Source organism: Barbus barbus, assembly GCF_936440315.1.
Source record: "Barbus barbus genome assembly, chromosome: 48".
Lineage (NCBI taxonomy): Eukaryota > Metazoa > Chordata > Actinopteri > Cypriniformes > Cyprinidae > Barbus > Barbus barbus.
In genome coordinates, this window is record NC_136726.1 from 9,611,331 (window position 1) to 9,637,306 (window position 25,976).

Sequence of the window (25,976 nt, forward strand, 5' to 3'; positions counted from 1 at the left end):
TTTCATTGATAATTCAGTCAGAGTGAGAGCGAACAGCGACAGGACGGTATATGCCGCGCGCGTCTGGAACGGTACGCGTCAAACAAGTGTAACGTTTCTTGAGCTGTTAAAGTATTTATGGAGAGTGTCGCCTTTACCACCAACAGGCATAGGCTACTTCAGGAAGGACTGAAATTTCATGCTGCCTCCCAATTTTCTCGGCTGGCCAAACCGTGGACATAAATGCCTAGAACAGAGAAGATCAATGTGATGCATCTGCACGAGAGGAAAATCACTCCACTAAGATGGGTAATAAGCAAACGATATTTACTGATGAACAGCTAGACGCCTATCAGGTAAGAGACTCTAGTTTTCAGCGTTACAGACGAAAATTAAACAGCAATGAAATAAAATGTTGCTTTAAAGAAGCTTTCTTACTTTCTTTTTTTCCCTTTCTTTTTCTATAGTCAAGTGAATTAAATCATTGTTTATTTAGTTAATTTTAATGTGCATTCTTAAAGAAAACTGCTTAATTTATGTAGGCTAAAAACTATATATATATAGAGAGAGAGAGAGAGAGAGAGAGAGAGAATTTAAGCAGTTTAATATATATATATATATATATATAAATTCCCAGAGATGTTCTGTATGATTTTATGAGGCTTCACTTTGTTCTTAGTTTGTCTGCGGCATACAAGCGACTTTATTGTTTTTCCCAGTGCAAGGTTTGTAGGATTTTGCAAGGAAATTAATTTGATGTAGAATGATATTGATCTTAAATATTAGGCTTTTGCTTTTAACCTCTAGACTATTTCAAATGTCGGAATTTAATTCTATAAATCTTCATGATGTTCTTAAAACCAGTAGTAGTCCAACCATAATGGCCAGCACACAGAAGTAAGGCACTTTTATTTGTAATCACAATTTCTGTGTTTTATCATATATAATTTGATCTTTGTGTGAAACTTAAGGTCTGAGCATTGAGGCAAATCTGAGGACATATGATCATATTGTTCTTTATTCTCCTCATGCATGAACATGTGAGAAGGTCTTGCTTTTGTCTTCCATAACTGTCTGTCATGCTTTCGCGAAACATCGTCTCAGTCTACTAAGTCTAGAAGGACTCGGAGAGGCTTAAATATTAATACCAGTGTAAGATACCCAGAAACCTCATTCTGATTAGTCAGCTGTTGCACTTCTGCTGCCAGAAGCTTTATAGTCTGTTTTTCTATCTATCTATCTATCTATCTATCTATCTATCTATCTATCTATCTATCTATCTATCTATCTATCTATCTATCTATCTATCTATATTATGTAACTGATTCATTGAGTCGGATATTAAGGAAATTTAAATAGTAGGCATCTGAGTTTCCCACTTGCCAATCAACAAAGTGCTTCATGAAGATTTGCAACAATGGCTGCCGCTCCTTGTGCTCTTTAATCACTGGATTGTACTACCTGGATCAGTGGAGCTTGGCCATTTGGCTGATAGACTCATTCCTTAGAGCAGCCAAGTCTTATCAAGTCATTCATCGTGCTGTAAAACAGAATCAGGCTATTGGGGGAGAATATTGTAGAAAATGTTGTGGCTAATCCTATAGTAAATACTTGTTTTGAGACACATTTTCCTTTCCATAAAAATTCACTTGTGTCTTAATATATAGTTCATGTGAAAATTATGATTTTGTCATAATTTCTTCAATTTCTTTGTCATAATCAGTTCATTTTGGTATATTTCAGTTATGTTCGTTTTTCTTAAAAGATGTTCTCTCAACTTCTGTAATTATACAGGCAATGTTTCAAATGGATTCAAACTCATCTTTTTGTGAATTAATCCTTAAAAGAATCAGTTCATAAGAATAATTAATTTCAGAAATTATTTACACTGGTTATGCTGTAGCAGTATTTCATTTACTGAAAATAAGCTGGTTCATCGGAGTTGTTTGTTCATGAATTGGGATACACTGGTCATTCTGCGTGTTTTCCATTTATTAAAAAAAACTGGTTCATGAGAGTTGTTTGTTCAGGAATCAAAATACACTGCTTGCGTTGCATGTTTCTGATTCACTAGCTCAAAAGTGTCATTTGTTCCTGAATCAGAATACACTGGCTGTGCTGCATGTTTCCGGTTTACTAAATAGTGTCTGCTTTAATTGTGTCATTTGTTTGTGAATCGAAATACACTACTTGTGTGTTTCTGATTCACTGACAAGAACTGATTCATTAGAGTCATTTGTTTGTGAATCAGACTACAGTGGTCGCGTTGTATGTATTTGATTCACTAAAAATAACTGATTCATTAGTCATTTGATTTTTAATTAGACTACACTGTATGTTTCTTTTTGCATGCAGCCCTCCACCACAACTCTAATACAAGGATGTTTTGTGCCGTTATTTTACTGTACAGTCTTATTATTCCATCTCTTTCAATACAGACTGCAAATTCACATTCATAACTCAAGAAAAATATGATTTCTGTTACCGTGAGGCTGAAGATTCTATCATCGCAATGGTGACATGCTGTAGTTTCTTTTCAGCCCTACCAAAAATGAAACCATAAAAATACCATAAAATATTGCCGGACGTCTTTTATCTGATCATGACGAGGTAAATTGTTTCAGTGATCCATTTTTAAGTATATAAATATTTGTAGAGTGCAGGACTATTTGGGAAGCAGTGAGAATGATTTTAGTAAATGCCAGCTGCTCTCGTACCTTTATATTATGTCTGACGTGATTATAAGAAGTTATGAAGAAGCCATTTCTTTCTCCGTGCATGTAATGTCATTATTAGATATGTGGGCTTACGTTTCTGGTAATAATTTAACACCGGGTCGTCTATCCTCTGTGTTAATAACTCGCAGCTGTGGCCTTACCTCACATCTCACAGATTCAAGCCTCAATATTTCAAATTAATGAGCAATTAACAGTACTCAAAGGCTAATGCGCATAAATCACAGGACGGTCTTGCGAGCTGCTCCGCTGATTTGGGGTATGGATATTTTTTTTTTTAGCATAAAGCTGGCTGGTGTTTGGGTAAACATCATAAAAGAGAGCTTAATCATTAGCTAATAAATCTGTCGGCTCAGGTCGTCTACAGTGAGGTAAGAAAGGGTTTTTCTTAAAATGGGTTTTTAGGCGTTTCGTGCTACAGTGGGCCGACAGCTGTTGTCGTTCCCTGCGGTCATATTGCCAGGCCTCATTTGGCGTGTTGTTTTTTGGGATGGGTAACACTTATCAAACACAGTGAAACCTAAGAGGCATTGTGTGCTAATACAAAAAGGTGTTGAAAAAGCCGACAAGGAGCTCAGGTGTTGATCCACGTGCAGTCATGCGGTGTGAATGCAAAAACGTTGTTTAACGTGTCAAAGAGGTGGCTTATCGACACATTATTTGATATGCTTTTATAATTTTTATCAGGTAAAATAGAGGACCTCAAAGGAGCTATACACTACCTTTCATAGGGAATTTAATAATAGTAAATTAATAATTATATTCAACAGGGACACCTTAATTTAATCAAAAGTGACAGTAAAAACATTTATAATACTACAAAAGATTTAAATTTTTATTTCAAATAAATGCTGTTTCTTTGAATTTTCTAGTTATCAAAAAACCCTACAAAATTAAGCAGCACATCTGCTTTCAACATTAATAATAAGAAATATTTTCTGAGCAGCAAATCAGCATATTAGAATGATTTCTGAAGGGTCTTGTGCACTGGAGACTGCAGCAATGATGCTGAATAAATAAAAAATATATATATAAAAATATATTAAAATAGAAATTGTAATAACATTTAATAATATTACTGGTTTTATTGTATTTTTGATCAAATAAATGCACCATTGGTGACCATAAGAGACTCAAAAAAAGTCGAATGGTAGTGCAAATTGAAAGATTTTCATAGACATTTAAAAAAAAAATCTAACCAAATCCAAACTTTTAAACTAATGAAAGTGATATATTTTATTAAACATTAGGCCAAAAATCATCCTAGTGCCCATCAGATATCACTAAAAAACATCACTCAAATTTGCTCACAGATTTGCTTTACAGTTCATTTCTTGAAAGTTTTATAATGAAACTGCAATTATTTTATATGTGTGTTCATTGAAAAGTACTTTTCTTTTTCTTTTCATCTTAGGACTGCACCTTCTTTACCCGCAAGGAAATTCTTCGGTGAGTATAAACCTTTTTGGCATTCTCCGATTCATTTTGGTAAATAACTCTGTAGAATCAGTGGAATGGTGTAAACATGGTGTAATTTGTTTTTAAAAAATTCATGATCATTGTGGGAAGAATTTTTAAGTGAACTCTCCCTTTTGCATCTATTGTGTTATGCTATTGCATCCTCTACCAGTTCATTCAACTCTACTGCACTCCACTGGCTCTTACCAACCGTGTCTAAGATCTATAAATCTCTCTCGCCCCATTCATGCAACTCATTTTTCCCCTGTCAGCAGTTCAGCTCCAGTGATATTCATCCATGCTCATTCATACAGACCAGTCTGCATTTAACAGTCCACTGGCTTCATTAGTATTCCATTCACAGGATGTGCACCATTTGTTTGAGTGAAATTCATACTCTTGCTCTGATGAGACCTGAGATCTAATAAAGAGAGCCTGACCATTATAAAGGTTCTTTTTATGGGAATTCTCCTTTATGTGAGCCACCATTTATGCAAATATAGGACCAGCCGATTCCTAAACTCAGATCTAAAGCTCTGTTCCAAAACCTGCTTTGCATGGGCAGATGCCTTTTAAGGAACCTAATAAGTGACTGATTTGGATGACTTTACATCAACTGCAAGACAAATATTGGGAAAAACTTGGGTAGTCCACTTTTTTTTTGCTCGACTTCGCTTCGTCATTTGGAACGCTTTATGTAGGCATCAACTGCACTGTGCATGACTGTAAATAAATTAATGTAAAACACATCAGATTAGCTAAGCTAACAGTGTCTTACCTGCAAATATTGAATAACATTGTTGATTTTTAATAAGATTGAACTTTTTTGTCTCTACTTGTCAGTATTGAATAAAAATATAAATCAAATATATGTTATATATAAGTATATTTTAGTCCAAATGTCTTTAAGCTTTTGTCATTTGGAATGCTCTACAGAGGCAGCAACTCACGATTGGTTTCAGCTGTTTGAATTAGCATGCGGCTATGCTAACATTGTGATTTTAATGAGATTTTTAATGAGACTGAACTTTTTATTGCTAGTTTTCAGTATTGAATAATATATAGACCAAATATAAATGGATTTGGTTCACAAACTGATTTTAGCTGTAGCAAAGGTAACAAATGTGATTCTTTGGCAAGCATATAGTACAAAAATACACAAATACTGGCTAAAGTAGTCCATTTTTAATAAGATTTAACTTTTTTATCATTGCAGTATTTTTCAATTTTAAATTTATAGCCTATTTATAGTTAACTTTTTTCTTGACTTTCATGTTTGTAACGTTATATGTAGACCGCAGAGCTAAGCTAACAGTGTGTTATTCTTAAATATTCTTTAAAATAGTACATATTTAATTAAATTGAACATTGTGTTGATATTTTTCAGTATTTGGCTCACGATTGATTTCAGCTGTTTTACATTAGCATGTAGTTATTGTTATAGTGTGATGTACATAAACCTACCAGCATCTACCACCATGACTTATCGCGAGAGGAAGGAACTACATTTTAGTCGCATAAAATCGGTTAATGGAAACTCTGTCATTTCGCAAGAATGTTTTATCGACATTTATAAAATATCGCAAAAGTTTTCCGCAGATCTGTAATGGAAACACACCTACTATGATAGCAAGCATAAAAATGCATATGAAGTAAAATCTTTTTAAATTAAATTTAACTTTATCTCTTTTACAAAGTTCTAATCTCAAATTACATCTTTGATTATTAGCAGCATATGATATCCTGCCTTCTACCAACAAACCAACCCACAGGAAGCATTTTTGAATCAGAAGCCAGTGTTCTTAGGCGAGAAACATTCATCCTGCTAAACAAGGGAGAGAGAGATTACATCCCATCCAGCCGAGATTTACAGCCTTGCTCTGTCTGCAAGAATGTGATTTCTTTCTTGCTTTTTTGTGGCTCTATCAGAATCTCTCCCTGACAGGCCATGCAGCAAGCAGCGAAGCGTGTAATTGTCTTTAGCCACCAACACGACATTGCCTCGGCTGTAAGCCGTTGGTATATACATATATAACACTGTTCTGTTGGCCCAATGCAGCAGCTTTCAGTGTAGCTGTACTAATCGGCTTTCAATCAGAAAGGATTGTTCCTACAATTAATCAGCATGAGCTTCAGGCTAAACCTAGAGTCCATCACTCAATTTCTCTGCCAGCCTCAATTAGACAATGTGGCTGCCCTCCAAAACCAGAATTTTCTGTACGTAGCTTGTAAGTTCTGTTAGTTTTTGATTAAAGTAATTTATAGCATATATAAATCTTTGTTTATATTGTTAAATATTATCTAATCATAATTATTTAGCATATAAACAAAGTAAACAACGGCAACAGGATAGTTAAACAGTAGATTAAAATGCTTCACTGCACAGCGACTGCAGTGAATACACACAGTAGTTAAAATGTGGATCAATCAAATCTAAATATTTTTAAACGTTACTATTAAATAGTCTAATCATGTTGTTTATGAGGCAGGTGTTTTGTCACCATGGCCGCTGATGTTGTATCGGATGGAATTATTGGTCATAAAGCAACTGCAGCAACTGTACCTTGATCTGAAATACAATTAGAGGCTGTTCACACTGAACATGGTTTTGTCTTCCATTGTTTTTCTTTTCCATTGTTTTTATATGTCAACATGCACTAGATGGATGAGTTTATCCATTGCGCTTACATCTCACATCTTTTGCAGCATCTTGCACTGAACATTGTTCTTAAAATGTGGCGATCAAGTTTTGTTTTTATTTCACTTCCCTGCATCTTGTGCCGGTAAATTATTTGAAATTTGAAATTTGTTTAGCCTGGATTCAATCTCTTTTCTGTTTGGAGTTTTTCTTTTTTTGCATTTACTTTTTTCTTTAGTAGCTCTGTAAACACAAATAGGCTCAGTCAGTTATTGACTCAGTCGTATTTTACAGCACAACTTGAGCATGCCAGCCATTAGTTACAGCTACTAAGAATCCTTGCAATGTTGCTTTTATCTAGCATCCAGTGCCGCTTTGGTGCATTATATACACAAGCTATATGTAGCTATATTTACTTTTACATTGGGAAAAAAATTATTTGATCCCCTGCTGATTTTGTACGTTTGCCCACTGACAAAGAAATGGTCAGTCTATCATTTTAATAGTAGGTTTATTTGAACAGTGAGAGACACAATAACAACAACAAAAAATCCAGAAAAACGCATTTCAAAAAAGTTATAAATTAATTTGTATTTTAATGAGTCACACAAGTCCCAGGTGTCTTTTATACAGGTGAGAAACTCGGATTAGGAGCACTCTCAGGGAGTGCTCCTAATCTCAGTTTGTTACCTGTATAAAAGACAACGTGTCCACAGAAGCAATCAATCAGTCAGATTCCAAACTCTCCACCGTGGCCAAGACCAAAGAGCTGTCCAAGAATGTCAGGGACAAGATTGTAGACCTACACAAGGCTGGAATGGGCTACAAGACCATCGCCAAGCAGCTTGGTGGGAAGGTGACAACAGTTGGTGCGATTATTCGCTAATGGAAGAAGCACAAAATAACTGTCAATCTCCCTCGGTCTGGGGCTCCATGCAAGATCTCACCTCGTGGAGTTTCAATGATCATGAGAACGGTGAGGAATCAGCCCAGAACTACACGGGAGGATCTTGTCAATGATCTCAAGGCAGCTGGGACCATAGTCACCAAGAAAACAATTGGTAACACACGTGAAGGACTGAAATCTTGCAGCGCCCGCAAGGTCCCCCTGCTCAAGAAAGCACATGTACAGGCCCGTCTGAAGTTTGCCAGTGATTCAGAGGAGAACTGGTGAAAATCTGTGGAGGGAGCTGAAGGTTCGAGTAGCCAAACGTCAGCCTCGAAACCTTAATGACTTGGAGAGGATCTGCAAAGAGGAGTGGGACAAAATCCCTCCTAAGATGAGTGCAAACCTGGTGGCCAACTACAAGATACGTCTGACCTCTGTGATTGCCAACAAGGGTTTTGCCCTAAGTACTAAGTCATGTATTGTGAAGGGGTCAAATACTTATTTGAATCATTAAAATGCAAATCAATTTTTGAAATGCATTTTTCTGGATTTTTTTGTTATTCTGTCTCTCACTGTTCAAATAAACCTACCATTAAAATTATAGACTGATCATTTTTTTTGTCTGTGGGCAAACGTACAAAATCAGCAGGGGATCAAATAATTTTTTTCCCCACTGTACATTTAGTTATTTCGCAGACGCTTTTATCCAAAGCGACTTACAAATGAGGACAATAGAAGCAATCAAAACCAACAAAAGAGCAACAATATGCAAGCGCTATGACAAGTCTCGGTTAGCCTAACGCAGTACATGTATAAGTGTTTGTTTTTTTTTATAAAGAAAACAAGTATATAGAAAAAAAGAGCTATATGTACATAAAGTGACATCACATGTACAGTTTTGTATATTGGACTCTTAATATGTACAATTTCAACATATTAATATGATCCACAACTAAAATAAAACTTTAGAGATTGACAAATCTTTTTGAATACCATTGCATATAACTGAGCTGCTCAGACACCGTGTCATAACATGACTCCAGTTTATCAAATAATGATGGAGAAACTTTCAAGAAACTTTCCAGATTTAATTAGTCATAATGTCAAATTAGATAAATGCATAAACTGTGTTTAATGATTATGATGGAATTAAACACTTAGGGCCTGATTTACTAAACAGGGCAAATTAGCGTTAGAGCACAATTCCATAAAAGCACCGTTGGGAGGGGAAAATTCTGCTGGTGATTTACTGACAATGCGCACATTAAAGAACACAGCCACAGCCAGTTAATTTTCATAATGACCAGTGCAATCTACCAAGGGCAGCGCAAATTACCGCCAGCTTTAAGACATACTTTTTTGGGCGTTAAATAATGGCGCAAATACCAATAATTTGACAAGGTCAAATGTTAGTAAATCGCGTTGCATGATGCATTTTAATACTCTCCTCCCATAAATTTAGCCTCTGAAAGACCTCCTACAAATGCATATTCAATAAGGTCAGGTGCAAAAATAACTGTGTCCAAGCCTTTTCAGCACTAATTCTTCACTGCGCGTCTTTAGTAAATCCTGACAGTACTATTTTAACGCCAAAAGACGGTTTGCGCTGGCGCAAGCTATTAGTAAATCTGGCTCTTAATCTCATTTACCGTAAATACAATAAAATCAACCTATTACATAAATTCACTATTCTATAAACAGCAATTTTTATATATTTGTACACAATTTCAAAGTTAAATGATAATGTACAGCTAAGATCATACAGAAACATCTGAATTTTATAGTGTTTTTTTTGGTTTGTTTTTTTGCTCTGTTTCAATCATGGTTAAGTTTTTGTCATTTTTCTACAATTTCACCATCTCATAAAAATTCACTTAATATTCAACCAAACTACTTATGAAGCCATGTTTAAAGTTCATATGTGAAAGTGTTTGCATTGAGATGATCATGACATAAGAAATCCCAACGTTATCTTATGATTTTTTTTTAACGAATTAGCAATTTTGTATAAATTAGTACAATTTGATTCATACAAAAATATATGATTTCTATAAAAATTTAACTTAAATCTTAACCCCTAAATCTATCTCTTAGTAGGGCGTGATCATTGTTCGAAAATGTATGAATGCAATAATTCAAGAATGTGTTAAAATACCTACAAACACTAACAAGATCTGAATTGCATTGCTATAACTGGTTCTTAATGTTTTGATAATGATAAATCCTATAAAACATTCTTTGTGTTCCTAAGAGGCTTCTAGAATGTTCTTTTGAAAGAAACTGAGACTTTCTGTGTAAACACCATTACCTGCATTTCTCTCACAGCATAGGATCGCTTTTCAAACCTTACAAAAGACCTGGAACCCAATCTCTTGATTAGGCACAGACTTGCAAAGTGTCACATCAGGTCTGGTTCATTCCTGTCCACGATAACGTAAAGAAATAAAGCCTTGTGTTTGTTATTCGACCTGGCTGCTGTCCATTCCCTATGTGCATTAGGTATAAATAAAACAAATTGCCTGCTTTCTGTTCTAATAGGATTGACGTATTGCTCTCAGGTTTCAGGATATGCTGTTAATCGCTGTCGTTTGAAGATCAAGTGTCTACTTTAAGAAATTAAAAGCAGATACAGGAGAAAAGGGTACAGTGTCAGTTTACAGTCAAACAACCCAATTACAGTAATACAGAAGCCCAACAACAGGCTCTGATTGGCTGAGCTGTAACTAGTGTACTTCCCCCAGTCTGACTCACAGCCAGGACATTTCCAGTACTGTATATACGACTTACTTTTTCTGTCTGTCATATTACTGTGTAGGAAATTCAGTAGGTATCTTCCTACTTTGCTGTGTTTTTCACGCGTGACTCAGCCTTTAGATTTTATGGAGCTGGTATGAAAGTATCATTGTTTTGATGTTTAAATTACTGGCTATGACATATTGATTATGGGAAATATGGGTTTTCTTTAATCATCAGCAACTCAATGCCACTTGTCCCTACCACAGGGTTTCTCTTGATGTTCCTTGCATGTTACCCAATGCATTCCATCTTCTATTCCAGAATCATCACCATCTCTTACCAAACTGTCAGGCTGCGCTAAATACATTGCTCTCACTTCAACTTAGTGTATTCAATCCAGTGGCCATTTTTGGGCGTTGTGTATGATGTGAGATTGATAGTTTGGCCGATGACCCCTCATGATGATTGCTCTGGTGTGTAAAGCTTGAAAGGATAATAAGATATGATTCAGTTTGCCGCGCTGCATCATGTACAAATGATTTACTGCTGTTTTCTTGGCCATGTCTGTCCGAGTCCCTGGTTGTGGACGTAGTGACAGTTAAATTAGATTTTATTACCATTCTGATAGACATTTATGGGGAGGCTCTTCTATAATGTAGTCTTTAAAAACATGCGCATTGCAGGCTTTAAAAAAACCTATACAGAATAAGATGAATATAAATCAAAAGGTGGATTTTCATAAATAGGAGACATTTGTGACTTGTTGTTTTTATAAGGTTCAAATCTCTTTTTTTTTCTTTTGAGACCTATTAGGTTCTGTTTGTTATATAAACTATTAACAACATAAACACTTAACATTTCGCAATCTCCTGAACTGTATCCAACATTTAAAATTATACAATGTTTCTAATATCTCTACTACTAATTAATAATAAATTAATAATAATAATAAATTACTAATTACTAACTAGTAATAAATTACTAATTTTATTTAAAGTTAACTTAGTAGTTCATCCAAACATGAAAATCTGCTGATTATATACTCACCCTCATGCCTCCAAGATGTAGATGAGTTTGTTTCTTCATCAGAACAGATTTTTGGAGAAATTTAGCATCACTTGCTCACTGATGGATCCTCTGCAGTGAATGGGTGCCGTCAGAATGAGAGTCCAAACAGCTGATAAAAACATCACAATAATCCACAAGTAATCCACACAAATAATGCATGATTAAGATTTTTTTTCTCAAAATTAATAATATTGCTTTCTCCAGTGAAAAAGTAATCTGGATCAGGAGAGAAATATGCACAGATCAGTCACCATTTACAAGTCAGTCCAAAATCAGTATGTGGGTGGATTTTGAGGACAACAGGAGATGGACTTTTTCACTGGAAGAAGCGTGATTATGGACTCTGGAATTTGTCCAGAAGTCTTTTTTTTTAAAGTTTAAAGTTAAATGATATCTTAATAATGGACATTTCTGTGTTTCAGAACCTCTTTTATTCCCTGCTAATGGAAAATCCCTTATGATATTACCCAGAATTCCTTCACTAAGGGTATTTTGCTGAGATCACATGAGCAGCTGATGAAAATCTTCCTGTTGGTCGGTGATGATTGGTATTATTTTGTGGCTGTAATACCCATCTAATGATGAAAGGCCTCAGTTAGCATAATGAAACCCATCCTACGGTCTCCTGGTGACTCATGATGGGTCATGGACTTTCCTGTGAAAGTGAATAAGCCTCAATATGATGTGTAGGTACCCTTAGGCGAAGAAACCTCCTCCTGTCCTATCAACATATCAAGTGACCTGATCACTATCACACATAGCTGAGGTACTGACAAGTTGTTGCCCTTCTAAACTGCAGTCAGTGAAACTACAATGAATTCTCTTGATGCACAGTATCTGTGTTGACTTCTCTTGTATATGTTTCATGTGGTGGGTTGAAAAATCTATGCATTTATTAACTGGGCTGAAGCATAACATAGAGGCTGCGTCCATGAAAGGGGTTAATGAGATGTTTAATGCATTACTTTCTAAAGGCCATTATAGGCTCTGCTTATTCTTCAGCAATGAACCATTACTGGCTTTTATCTCATGTCCCCAGAGCCCTTTGCAACCCTCTGCTTCCATTTCCCATTCACTGGGTGCTTTAATGCACCAGGATGCTTTGAAATAAACTGCAAAATATTCCACATAACAATTAGCTTCATGGTGTTAAACACATAAGTCTCTGGATACCATCCTAGAGCTACTACTGCTGGTCAAGTCAAATAAAATATTATACCCTTCTCTCTCTGACAATGCATCATTTATCTGAATGGAATTGTTGGTGCTTATAGCGCTTACTTGTGCAACAGCATTATAGAGTGCTGTGAGTGGTTACTAGGGCATTGCCATGTGGTCACTAAGGTGTTCTGTTTTTTTAGTGTGTTCATGTGGTATCTAAGGTGTTCTAAATGGTTTGAGCGTTGTTGTGTGATCATTTAGGAGTTCTAGGTGTTTTAGTGCATCTGTATGTGGTATCTAAGGTGTTCTGGGTGTTTTAGTGCATCTGTATGTGGTATCTAATGTGTTCTGGGTGTTTTAGTGCATCTGTATGCGGTATCTAATGTGTTCTGGGTGTTTTAGTGCGTCCGTATGCGGTATTTAAGGTGTTCTGGGTGTTTTAGTGCATCTGTATGTGGTATTTAAGGTGTTCTGGGTGTTTTAGTGCATCTGTATGTGGTATCTAAGGTGTTCTGGGTGTTTTAGTGCATCTGTATGCGGTATCTAATGTGTTCTGGGTGTTTTAGTGCGTCCGTATGCGGTATTTAAGGTGTTCTGGGTGTTTTAGTGCATCTGTATGTGGTATCTAAGGTGTTCTGGGTGTTTTAGTGCGTCCGTATGCAGTATTTAAGGTGTTCTGGGTGTTTTAGTGCATCTGTATGTGGCATCTAAGGTGTTCTGGGTGTTTTAGTGCATCTGTATGTGGCATCTAAGGTGTTCTGGGTGTTTTAGTGCATCTGTATGTGGTATCTAAGGTGTCCTGGGTGTTTTAGTGCGTCCGTATGCGGTATTTAAGGTGTTCTGGGTGTTTTAGTGCATCTGTATGTGGCATCTAAGGTGTTCTGGGTGTTTTAGTGCATCTGTATGTGGCATCTAAGGTGTTCTGGGTGTTTTAGTGCATCTGTATGTGGCATCTAAGGTGTTCTGGGTGTTTTAGTGCATCTGTATGTGGTATCTAAGGTGTCCTGGGTGTTTTAGTGCGTCCGTATGCGGTATTTAAGGTGTTCTGGGTGTTTTAGTGCATCTGTATGTGGCATCTAAGGTGTTCTGGGTGTTTTAGTGCGTCCGTATGCGGTATTTAAGGTGTTCTGGGTGTTGCTAAGTGGTTGTTAAGGTGTTATGAGTTGTTTAGAATGTTTCTGTTTTGTTTTCAAGGTGTTTTGAATGGTTTAGCGTGTTGCTGTGTGGTTGTTGTTAAGATTATTTGAATGGTTTGAGTGTTGCCATGTGGTCTCTAAGGTGTTCTGTTTTTTTAGTGTGTTCATGTGGTATCTAAGGTGTTCTAAATGGTTTAGCGTGTTGCTATGTGGTTGCTAAGACATTTTGAATGGTTGGAGTATTGTTGTGTGGTCGCTAAGACATTCTAAAGTGTTCTGGTGTCAGTGTGTCCAAATGTGGTTGCTAAGGTCTTCTGAGAGGTTTTGAGTGTCGCTATGTAGTTTTTAATGTGCTCTGAATGGTTTAGTGTTGCAGTGTGGTTGCTAAGGTTTTCTGAGTGTTTTAGTGTGTTACTATGTGGTTTGTGATGATGTGTCTTGAGAGGTTTATCATGTTAATTGCATGGTAAGGTGTTCTGGTTTAGAGTGTTGTTATACATGTTCTGAATGATTTATAGTATTGCTGTTTGGTTGCAAAGGTGATCTGAGAGTGTTTTTGTGTGTTGCTTATGGTTACTGGGGTATTCTGAGTGGTTTAACATGTTGCTATGGTGTTCTGAATGGTTTAGAGTGTTGTTATGTGGTTGCTAAGGTGTTCTTAGTTTCTAGGTGTGTTACTATGTGGTTACTAAGGTGTTCTGAGTGGTTTATCTGTGTGGTGTTCTGTGTGGTTGTCAAGGTGTTTTGAATGCAACTGTGCCTCTGTGTGGTCGCTAAGGTGTTCTGGGTGTTTTAGTGTGTTCTTATGTGGTTACTGAGGTGTTCTGAATGTTTAAGTGTGTTACTATGTGGCTGCTAAGGTATTCTGAGTAGTGTAAAATGTTGGCTAAGTGGTTTCTAAGATAGCTGTTTAGAATGCTGTTTAGTGGTTGACAAGGTGTTTTGTATGGTTTGAGTGTTGTTGTGTGCTCACTAAGGCTTAGAGTGTTGCTATGTGGTTGCTAAGATATTCTGAATGGTTTAGGGTGTTTCTGTGTTGTTGCTAAGCTGTCCTATGCTATGTGGTTGCTATGGTGTTCTGAGTGTTTAGATGTGTTGCTATGTGGTTGCTAAGATATTCTGAATGGTTTAGGGTGTTTCTGTGTTGTTGCTAAGGTGTCCTATGCTATGTGGTTGCTATGGTGTTCTGAGTGTTTAGATGTGTTGCTATGTGGTTATCAAGGTGTTTCGAGTGTTTAAGTATGTTGCCATGTGGTTGCTGAGGTGTTTTGAGTGTTTAGGTGTTGCCATGTGGTTGTTAAGGTATTTTGAGTGTTTAGGTTTGTTGCCATGTAGTTGCTAAGGTGTTTAGAGTGTTTTAGCATATTACTAAGTGTGTTTTGAATAGTTAGTGTTGCTATATGGTTGCTAAGGTGGTTGCTAGTTGGTTGCATTCTATTAGTATAGGGGTTCCTTCAGTCTACGTTTATGGGAATTTTTGGCTATTTTATTGTTCACCAGACAAAATTGTACATCTGATGTATTAGAAAAGTAACAGCATGAATCTCTCCTCCACATTATTTGTGGTTTCAGTCATGTACTTTCTTTTTGGCGCACTCAAGTATATAATGCACAGCTTACCTGAATTATGTCTACCACTTGAGTTTTGTTTTGTCAAGCAGCTTGCAAACCTTATTTGCATAAGAACTCCTACTTCCGATGGCTCGTTCAGGGATGTTGTTTTTCATTTCTATAGTTCCGAGCTGTCATCCAGTGTTTCGTAAGTACTTCCAGCTCTTACTTAAGATGCGTCAGCCTGGTTTGATTCATGTGGATGGATTGTCCCTCTGCAATGACACTGAGATTGGTTTTGATAACAGGGCCAGAGAACGAGAAACAAAATGGACAATCACTGGCAAACCTAATGGAGTCTTGTACTTTATCACCTTCATAAAACACTCCTTTTCTCCTGTTCCCCACACGCACCCGCACAACCGCCAGGCTGTTATGCAAGGTTAGCGTAGGTTTATCTGCAATCATTATGAATTGGCTTGTATTTCCTTGCATCCTGATTGGATGCCTGTGGTGCAACATGAGATTTGTCTCTTTTCTTGTAACTACGGCAGGTACAAGATACAGTATGTACTGTACAATTGTCAATACTATAAATATTTCCACAGCCTCGGCTAATAACATGTCTAGCAAAGCTTTTTATCTGAAAACATATTATCATGTGTCATAATATAAATATAATGGGCTGCAGTTATTGTAATGTGTGTGTTTGTTATTAAAGTCTGCAAGCTTAAGCAATCACTAATCGTATGTTTAATCACCTCAGTGTAGTTTACTACAGTACAGTATAATATGAATTTTTTTTTTACAGTCATGAATGGAGATGTGCTTCTTTTTTTCTTGCAATAGGTCACTTTAGCCGTCTATGTTTACTTAAACAATAAATTGGAGAGCCTTTATCTCTTTATAGATTTTGTTTCTTGTAGCAGTATACTGTGATATTACATTGTTTTGTTTCCTGGTTTGTTTGTTTATTATTAATTATTTACATTTTGTGTTTTATTTTTGTTTGCTTCTGTTTTTTGTTTTTTTTAGGCCTAGTTTTTGTTGAACTTGCTTTTTGTTTAATTTAGATTCTACTCTGTTTTTGTTTTGCTTGGTCTTTAGCAAACAAAAAGGCTGGGAAATGTGTGTGTTTTTTTTTTTACTTTATATGACTGTCAGTGAAAAATATTAAATGTTTTCTTTCCTACAAAAAAGCTTCATCCACTTTCTATATCGTCCTGTGTCCCTGCAGTCCTTATTTTTTCTAAACATCGGCGATCATCTCTGTGCAATTTTACATTACTGCTGCAAAGGCCTATTACAGTGTCCGCTTCCCTCTGTCCTGTTGCCATGCTCAGAATGAGTCATCAGTTCACCGTTAGCTGGCAAGCCTCCAAAACTCTTTGTGCAAGACAAATAGACAAAGCAGTTTTGTGAAATCTGCCTGCTTAGTCAAGAGCATTACTAATTCCTCTTATACTGAGTGCTTAATTATGATGAGTTAGTGTAATTAACAATTGAGTTTCACAGAATGTGTGAAAGGTTTTACCATTGGGGTGATTTCAGGAATAAATATAAACCAATGCTGATGGAAACTAAACATTGTTTCTTGCAACTTGTCAATTTGCCTTTTAGTTTTATTTTATTTATTTATTTCTATTTATTTGTTTATTTTTGCTGTCATTGCATCAACAAAAAAACAAAACAATAAATGGGTTGTTTTGTTTTTGTTCTGTTTTTGTTTTTGTAATTTCATCACCAAACAAAATATAAACATTTTCTATTGTTGTTTCTTTGTTTTTCCTTTTCTTTTCATGTTTTTTTTTTTTTTTTTGGGTTAATAGATTATAATTCCTCCCCAAATCTGTCATCTTAACTTGTTATTTGACCAGTGATAGCATAGTTTACTAAAACTAACACCTTAATAAAAATGTTACTTAAAATCAATGTTAACTGAAATAAAAAAAGTAACTTAAACTAAATAAATTAAAACTAATACATAAAATAATAAAAACGATAAACTATTAAAATGACAAAAACACTCAACAAAATTACAAAAAATTAAATCTATTTCAAAATATTACTAAAAACTATAAAATTATACTAAAATAGCATTCTACTTGACTCGTGCTATTTTATATCTTGTTTCTCAGTTAATCAGTAAATTTAAAATACCATCACTCAGGACTGTGGTGTTCTGTTACATTTCAAAAGAGCTATTTTGTTTCATTCTCTTTTTTGTGAAAAACAAAAAAAAAACAAATTAGGTCTGATTCACAAGGTGATTTAAGAAGAAGTCACAAGAACAGCGATGAACTGCAGTAACCAGTTCTTACTTTTTTCTGCATTGCAGCTTGCATGGAAGATACCATGAGCTGGCTCCACATTTGGTTCCAATGGACTACACCAACGACCCTGATGTTAAAATCCCTTTAGCTCTCATAGTCAACATGCCGGAACTGAAGGTAATGCTAACTATTCACTATAGAACTCCCCTTCCAGTTTGCATACAGCAGCGTAAGTGAGGGCAGAAATATTCCCGTTATCTTGTTTAAGCAACATGATGCTTGTGCAATGACTCTCTGCACTTTTAGTTTATATCAGATATAATAGACACTAGTTTTTATAGGACGAAATTGGTTTTTAATGGCCACGCTGGCTGGGCTGTTTATATGACAAAGCACAACCGGTGGGAGCAAGGGATATAACACCACTATGCTTGTGAAAATTAACGCTCCATGAGATGGTGCCATTTCAGCAAATTATATTAGCGCTTTAGATATTCCATGGTTGTAAAGACGCATACGTTTAATCTGAGTACAGCATCAAGAGATCGTTTATAGGATTAGCCTATAAGAGCATTAGCATTATGCTATTATTAAAGTAATAATTATGTTACTTTGTAGAGGTAACACTTTATTAGCACAATTCCTGATCTGATTATAGTGAAACTCTTTCAGATTATCTCATTTCAAAGATGATCTTGTACTTTTTTAACTGCATAAAATTTGATATGCAAATATCAGAGGCTTCTAAATTATCAGTATGATCAATACTTTGCTGAAAACCCTGTTTTTCAATCTACTACATGCCCTCTGTCATCTGATTTATAGATTATGTTTTTTAGGAAGTAAAGAGACTTTTAATATAATTGTAAACACATCCTTCAGGTTGTGGTTCAAGTGTCTTTTCACGGTGAAATAATGTTTTTTTAGAAATATCATATTAAAATGTAAGTATGAAATATGATACATAGGGTTTTTGAGGAATGTTTATTTGTTTATCTTTCGATCATCATTGTATTCCATTACATTATATGTTTCGCACCACAGTAAAAACTAGAGCTTTGATTATAAAACAGTTTTTTTATATCATCTTACTAAGACATTATTGGGAGATAAAGCGTGACATCTGATATTTATATGCATTTTATTTAAGTAATCTGCTATACTGTTATAAAGATCTCATTGATTTACATTACAAGCTATTTGATTTTCATCTTACTTTTGGCCATATAAATATCAGCATCAGCACCAAATTGCATATTTTTTTCTCAGTTTGGGCCTCTGAAGAAAATTAAGCTGCTTTTTCACCCAAGTATCATATTATATGAGCTATAAAAATCTGATGTATCAAACATGATACTCAACAAATAAGACATATGCACCTTCTTTCGAAATATTATGTCTAAAGGTTCAATCTAATAAAAAAATTGTTCAGTCAAACCGAGGATTCATTATTATGATCAAATCGCTGTTCCAGTCTCACCTTTCCTTAATAATTCAGACCCAACCCTCAGTCAGTCAAAATCTGCTGGATGTTACGGCTCCAGAATGAGCCCCATTATGTCCTCCTTGCTGGAGACATAATTTTACCGCCCTCTAAAGCCGTCAGATGGACGGAGGAGCTATAAACCCAACCCTAGGAGGTGGATGATACTGATGGAGATCACTCAAGCTGGGATTGATGGGGCTATGACAGTTTCCAGTTTGCAAAGATCTTCTCCGCCTTCGTAAACATAAATCTCTAACACTTCAGTCTGATAATTAGCCTTTTCATGCAGAAGTAGAGTGATTTAACACATCAGAGCATAAGAGGGATGTTTTCTTGACATCTGCCAATACAAATGCCTCTTGAGTTTTTTGACAGGCTACACATTGATGGATGTTTTTTTTATGATGTTGCCCATAAGGCAGTCTAACCTAATTTTCTTCAATTTGAATGAATCCAATCTGATTTCAGATTCTGAAAAATGTCTTCATATGAACCCTAAACCTTGCAATCCAATTTCATGTTCATTTACATGTGCATTGCATGTGTTCAGAAACTAGTGCAATAATGTCAATAATCACAGTTTTTTGCCTTAATGACATATATATATATATATATATATATATATATATATATATATATATATATATATATATATATATATATATATGACCAGTTTGGAATATAACGCATGTAAATATGAACCATGGCACTGAGCACATGTACAAGGTATTTTGAAATCAAATGAAGAAAATAGTCAGATTTAAGCATATATGTGCCAGATTTTTTTCTGGTCTACAACTTCTAATCCATTGTTGAAGTTTCATTTGATAGCAGTGTTTACATGAAGGCTATTCAGTCTGATTTAGTCATCAATCAAGTTACTAACAGATTATTTGGATGCATGCAAACGTAGCTAATTTGAAATCATGCCTGACGTTCCTTCAGTGTGAACTGTGGTGCTTGCTATGGCTTACTTGAACAAGCCCCTAACCTGAAGTAATATATTATACCTCAAATCCTACGTGTAAAGCTTGCTTTTTTGACCTTTCAGATGGAAAACTGGCACAAAAATATCACCTGGGATGGTGTAGGTATTATAATTATGCACAAGATGTTGAGTGCTTAAAGCAGAGCGGAGACATCAGGGTTGGGCTTGGTCTGCTGTGTTCATGCTACTGTTCCTAGAGCTGTTGAGTCAGCTAGTAGCACAGGGCATAAAAATTCCTTTAGGCCAATAGCCAGTAAGAAATATATGGGCGCCAGTTTGGGGAGTCAGCCTTTCTACATTTTATACATGACTCACTCAGCAAAACTCCCTCTGCTGCACACATGCTTGAACATCCATACATTTGCACTCGATAGCCAAGCCTAGATACAATCTAGAGATGTATTTTTTTTTTTTTTTTTTTTTGCATCTACATTGATTTTTAAGGTAAAATATATTGACTTAATAATTAATACTGCTCTGGGTGTGTGTTCACGGTGTGTGTGTTCACTACTCACTGCTGTGTGTGTGCACTTGGATAGGTGAACTGCAGAGCACAAATTCTGAGTATGGGACACCATAGCCACACGTCATGTCACTGTCACTGTTTGTAAAATATTTTAAAAAGAATAGTGTGGTATTATATGGTTTCCATGGTATTTTTATTGTTGCACCATCACACTTTTAATCGTAGGTTTCCATAAGAATATCCAGATAAAGTTTGCAGTGTTGTTACTGTTAACTGAAACTATTACAGTCATTGAAATGATGGAAAAAAGTTGAAGTACTGAGAATACTAAAACTACATTCAACATAAAAATTAAAGTTGAATTGAAATAATTTAATAACAAATAATAAAGAAATCACATAACACATTTGCTAAAACTTAGACTGACACTCAAAATATTACTAAATACAAAGTTCTGTCATGAAACTCTACATGGCGCAGGCCGATAGGTTCTAATTCAATCTCATATAATCATATCATTACTCACATGGCGCAGCTGATTGGTTTCTTTTTGCATCAGCAGATTGCTGCTCAACATTCAAAAACTTGCCTAGTGCTTGCTGTAGCAGTTGCAGCGCACTTCAGAAACCCTCCACCTTCCCCAGCTCCACCTGTATAGGTCTGCTACGGGGTAATTTCATGTATGTTATATATGGAGATTATTTAATGTATGTAATATATGTAATTTTCTACATGCTCACAGTAGCATGTCTGTGGATGTATTGGCAGTAGCAAGATGGTACTTGCTCTTCTACAGCATAAGCGTAGCAGATCTATTTCAACAAGACCAAACACATTAACATTGCCATGTACATTACCATGCTAAACTCTTAGAGAGTTGTCATGACAGAAACAATATAATAGTAAATAGATGGATCATACTAAAATTACACTGATATTGCAGCCTCTCTAGTTCTTTTTATAGTGTACTCCTAAAATAAAATATTCAAATTTTTGTTTTCTAGGAGAATCCGTTCAGGGATCGGATTGTGGAATCATTCTCTGAAGACGGCCAGGGGAACCTCAGCTTCAACGACTTTGTGGACATGTTTTCAGTTCTCAGTGAAATGGCTCCCAGAGAACTGAAAGCCATTTATGCTTTTAAAATATACGGTAAAATTATTTTTTTATTAACTCATGTACAGTCCACAAGAACAAAAAAAAATATATATATTTTTTTACAATGTGATTGTCACAGTGCACAGTTTTAGAGGTTGTAATAAACATTTATATTGCAACTTTCATAAACGCTGCAGCAATTTTACAACATGAACGCCTTTTGTAGAGAATTCTTATCTTCTTGTTTTGTTCTTAGACTTCAATGTGGATAATTACATCTGCAAGGAGGACTTAGAAAAGACTCTTAATAAGTTAACGAAGGAGGAGCTAACACCAGAGGAGGTTAATCTGGTGTGTGAGAAGGCCATTGAGGAGGCCGACCTGGATGGAGACAACAAGCTCTCTTTTGCCGACTTTGAGAATATGATCTCCAGGGCTCCTGACTTTTTAAGGTAAGAACAATAGATGTAATAAAATGACTTATTTTCTCAGATGCATTCTAATCAGAGATTTGCTAATTATAAATTGTAATTTAAAGTTAGGGTTTTGGTAGTTTAGTCTATCTCAGATGGTGGAGAATGCGGGCACAATTCTCATAATATAATTTAATTCATCACTAACATAGATTGAATTAAATGTTCAAATCTAACTCAAGGATGGCAGTTTAATGCTTATTAGTGTTCTGTAGTGTTAGCTTAGTAACATGCTAACATCAAACTCATTGAAATCTATTGAAATAAATTGCAAGTTGAGTCACTATTTGTATAATGTATAGATTTACTGCCTGTGTAGAATTTCCCAAAATCAGTTGCTTATTAGCTTCTTTTTTGGATAGCATGCTGCCGTATGTACTTACGCTTATGTACTAGTTACTAGTTTGTACTTCACAGAAATGATACTCATCATTTTACTGGGAGTTTATGTGTTCATATCGGACATACTAAGTCCTTGTAAAGCCAGTTATGCTAGTTTCTAAAGTTCTGGTTAGCTTGCTATTCTGGCCGCTTAAATATGCTTTATAGGCCAAGAGTTCTTCTGCTTGGCTTTTACAGACCTTTTTGGACTGCACAGCTGTGCGTCACTGACCACATGATTGAGAGGGACAGGAAGGTTTTGTATCATCATTTGGAGACCTGGATGCCAAACAAATATAGAATTGCTTTCAGCAGCTGTCAGTCAAAGAGAGAATTGCTTTCTTGAACACTCATAGAAAGTTAATGTAGAAGGGATTTATGCCCTTGGCATTCTGCTGACTGTACTTTTTTGTTACTTAAAGGTGAAGTGTCATTTCTGCACTAACAAATTACAAAATAAACAAAAAACAACACTGTTTGTATGACTCAGCAATTTCCCACTTTAATGGGAACATGTACCCCTAAATCAGATCTTATAGACACATTCATTATAGGGTTTAAGGATAAACAGTGCTACAAGAGTCACTTTTAATTATGTTTCAGTTTGTTTTAATCTGTTGTGCTCCTTACTGAAAATAATAATTGAAGTGCTGTTGCATAATCACTGAGTGGCCAATCCACTAAACACTTATGCCATTTTTGCACATGGTATTTGAACACAAAAACCTGTCTTATTTATTGAACACTCACAATCTAGCTTAAACGGGTGCTAAGTGTTGTAAACTCTGTATACAATTCAAAAGTTTGGGAGCAATGGGTGTTAAAAATGGCTGTTTTACATCACATGAATAAATTACATTTTAAAATACATTACAATAATTTTACAAAATTACATATTTTACTATATTTTTAATCAAATTAATGCAGCCTCGGTGAACAAAACTTAAAGGGGTCATATGATGCGATTTCAAGTTTTCCTTTCTCTTTGGAGTGTTACAAGCTGTGCATAGATGAGATCCCTGAAGTTGCAAAGACTAAAGTCTCAAAACCAAAGAGATATTCTTTATAAAAGTTAAGACTCAACCACGCCCTCCTAAAACGGCTCATTTAAACACGCAGATTTGCAAAACACCGCCCAAACGTATACGCAATGAAAGAAGGCGTAACTTTTATTCTCGCTGTAGGATTGTTGCAGCCGCCGGCGCCATGTCCTGGAGACGCTGTGTTTCAGTGTGAAACTACTTTGTTTGGGCTTCCAATGGAGGACACAACTAGAAATCAGGGGTTAAGTTGTATTTACAACACTGTTCCAGAACAGTTCAACACAAATATTAGAGTGTGTGCAGCGCATTTTACAGAGGACTATTTCCTCAACCTGCCAGCTATGCACAAAGGCTGTTTCTATAAAGTGGGGCAATTCCAACTTTGCAAGGCAGTCTGGCGCTTCTGACTCACAGCCTGTAAGTACATTTTCTTATTTAAAGAATTTTCCACTGACGATTCAAATGCGAGTTTTGAGCAATGTAGAGTATTGCTTGTTGTTTGTCGTTTCTCTGATCACAAATGCAGACACGATAATGTAAAAAGACAGTATAAGTCATTATAATCAGTAATTATGTCCCCACTGGATGCAAAAAATGCCTCGTTTATAATGGGTTTTATTGTTTTTGTGTCATCGCGCCGGGACACAGCATCACAATACGGTGAGGGGCATTCTGTCTCACGCTTGAGTTATTCAGAGGCCGATCACAATGCACTGGATAGCTGGCCAATCAGAGCAGGCCTCGCTTTTCTGAACGATGAGCTTTGTAAAAATAATGTGTTTTTGAAACTTAAACCGCATAAACACATTGCATTACACCAAATACACAAAATAATGTTCTTTTTAGCAACGTCATATGACCCCTTTAATTCAGTGAGACTTCATTCAAAAACATTTTAAAAAACTTTTAACTGGTAGTAAAATATTATTTTTTAAATAAATACACTTTTTGGGCATTTTTGTGCCATTAGGCTACCTGATTATGCAATTTTCTTTAGCGAATCAGTTGTGGGGAGGAAAAATACATAGAAAGCATATAGAAACCAATAGGCACAATTCAATCTTTGTAAATTGCTTCTTCACTGTTTTAAATGACAACTGTCAAATGACAGTAAAGGGTGACAAATGCTAAAAATTCTCCTTTTAAGAGAATAACACAGCACTTTCCCCAAATGTCGTGTGCACAGGTGGTTAATGTCTACTGTTGAAGATCTATGACAAAGGTTTGGAACTCAATTCTTTCTGCTATTTGATCTGGTGGAATTCCAAATTCATTTTAGAATCAATTTTATTATCAAAATGCCATCAGAAGCCATCTGCTTCTCATCCTGGTTCTTCTTGAATACTTTTTAATATCACCTTGTGAACAATGTTCATCAGTTACTAGTGAGACAGCAAAAATCGACTTGAGTGGTTAAGACTATAAAATGCAAATCCTGGATTTGTCACTTTTTTTGCACTTCGAAATGAAGCCATCGCTTTAGGGACATGAAAGGGCATAATTCGATTTTGACTGGTCCTTCTGTTTTTACCTTTAATCTAATATGCTCTTTCTGTCTTTCTGTACTGCAGCACCTTCCATATACGAATCTAATATGGCTTCAGTGGAAGACACCAATGCTGATGTTCCTTGAACAGACAAGTCCACATCGGAGGATAAATGTCTACAGTTGTTTTCCTTTCATTTTTGGAAGCACAATTGACAGGATTACTGACCAATGCATGGCTGTTTCATTACCAATGAAACGTTTGGATCAGATATCCCTTGTGTTTTCAGAGAAAGGAAATGGAAAGTTGAGGCCTTTTGTGGATTTGACCCACACACCTCATCCTGGAGTAAAACTAATGTGGATGTAAACCACTTTTATGGGCTTCTACCAATGTCCGTGGCACATTGGACACACATTTAACTCACACTCCCACTTCTAAAGACACTTATTTGGGATCAAATAAATCATGGGACAGTTCAATCAGGAAGGGACAAACAAAATGGACAAGAGAGTGAGAGAGAGGGCTACAAGCACATTATTGGCATCAGTGCCACCGAGACAGTGTTTTCTACAGCTATGCAATCTTTCTCCATAAAATGCATGAATTAGATTACGTTCCCCACCTTTTCCCGTTCCCTAATGTCCCTACAGCTTTGCCATTTCACAATCTAATTGCTTATAGAACTGGAGCATGACGACAATCATATCTAAATGTTCTCCAGTTGAATGAAGGGCTCTGTCATCATATATTCTCTAATTGTCTTCTCTGTCATTCGCTCTCCATGTATTTGTTCCGCCTGCAGATCCCTCTATCCCTTCTGTCCTAACTTGAGGTGTTAGTGTCAAACTGTCTCTTACCTTTTTTCAGTATTTGATGTTATAGAGGGCATTTGACTTAACTTTTAATAAAGGTTTTCTGTTGATTGTT

General features: G+C 35.9%; 1 protein-coding gene across 1 annotated transcript; it reads left to right on the top strand.

Moving 5' to 3' along the window:
* The first annotated feature begins 15 nt into the window (after nucleotides 1–15).
* Nucleotides 16–25,976, top strand: LOC306866640 (calcium and integrin-binding family member 2-like). The gene is made up of 6 exons (XM_079411907.1): nucleotides 16–335; nucleotides 4,129–4,163; nucleotides 17,690–17,801; nucleotides 21,569–21,716; nucleotides 21,919–22,114; nucleotides 25,131–25,976. Exons 1-6 carry the CDS (start codon nucleotides 285–287, stop codon nucleotides 25,150–25,152), a joined length of 564 nt encoding a protein of 187 aa, XP_079268033.1. The 5' UTR covers nucleotides 16–284; the 3' UTR covers nucleotides 25,153–25,976.

Excerpts from the sequence above, each read along its gene's own strand:
- LOC306866640 (XM_079411907.1), top strand. The coding sequence starts at position 285 with ATGGGTAATAAGCAAACGATATTTACTGATGAACAGCTAGACGCCTAT. Across the intron at positions 336-4,128 it reads AACAGCTAGACGCCTATCAG|GACTGCACCTTCTTTACCCG; the intron begins GTAAGAGACTCT and ends TTTTCATCTTAG. Across the intron at positions 17,802-21,568 it reads TCAACATGCCGGAACTGAAG|GAGAATCCGTTCAGGGATCG; the intron begins GTAATGCTAACT and ends TTTGTTTTCTAG.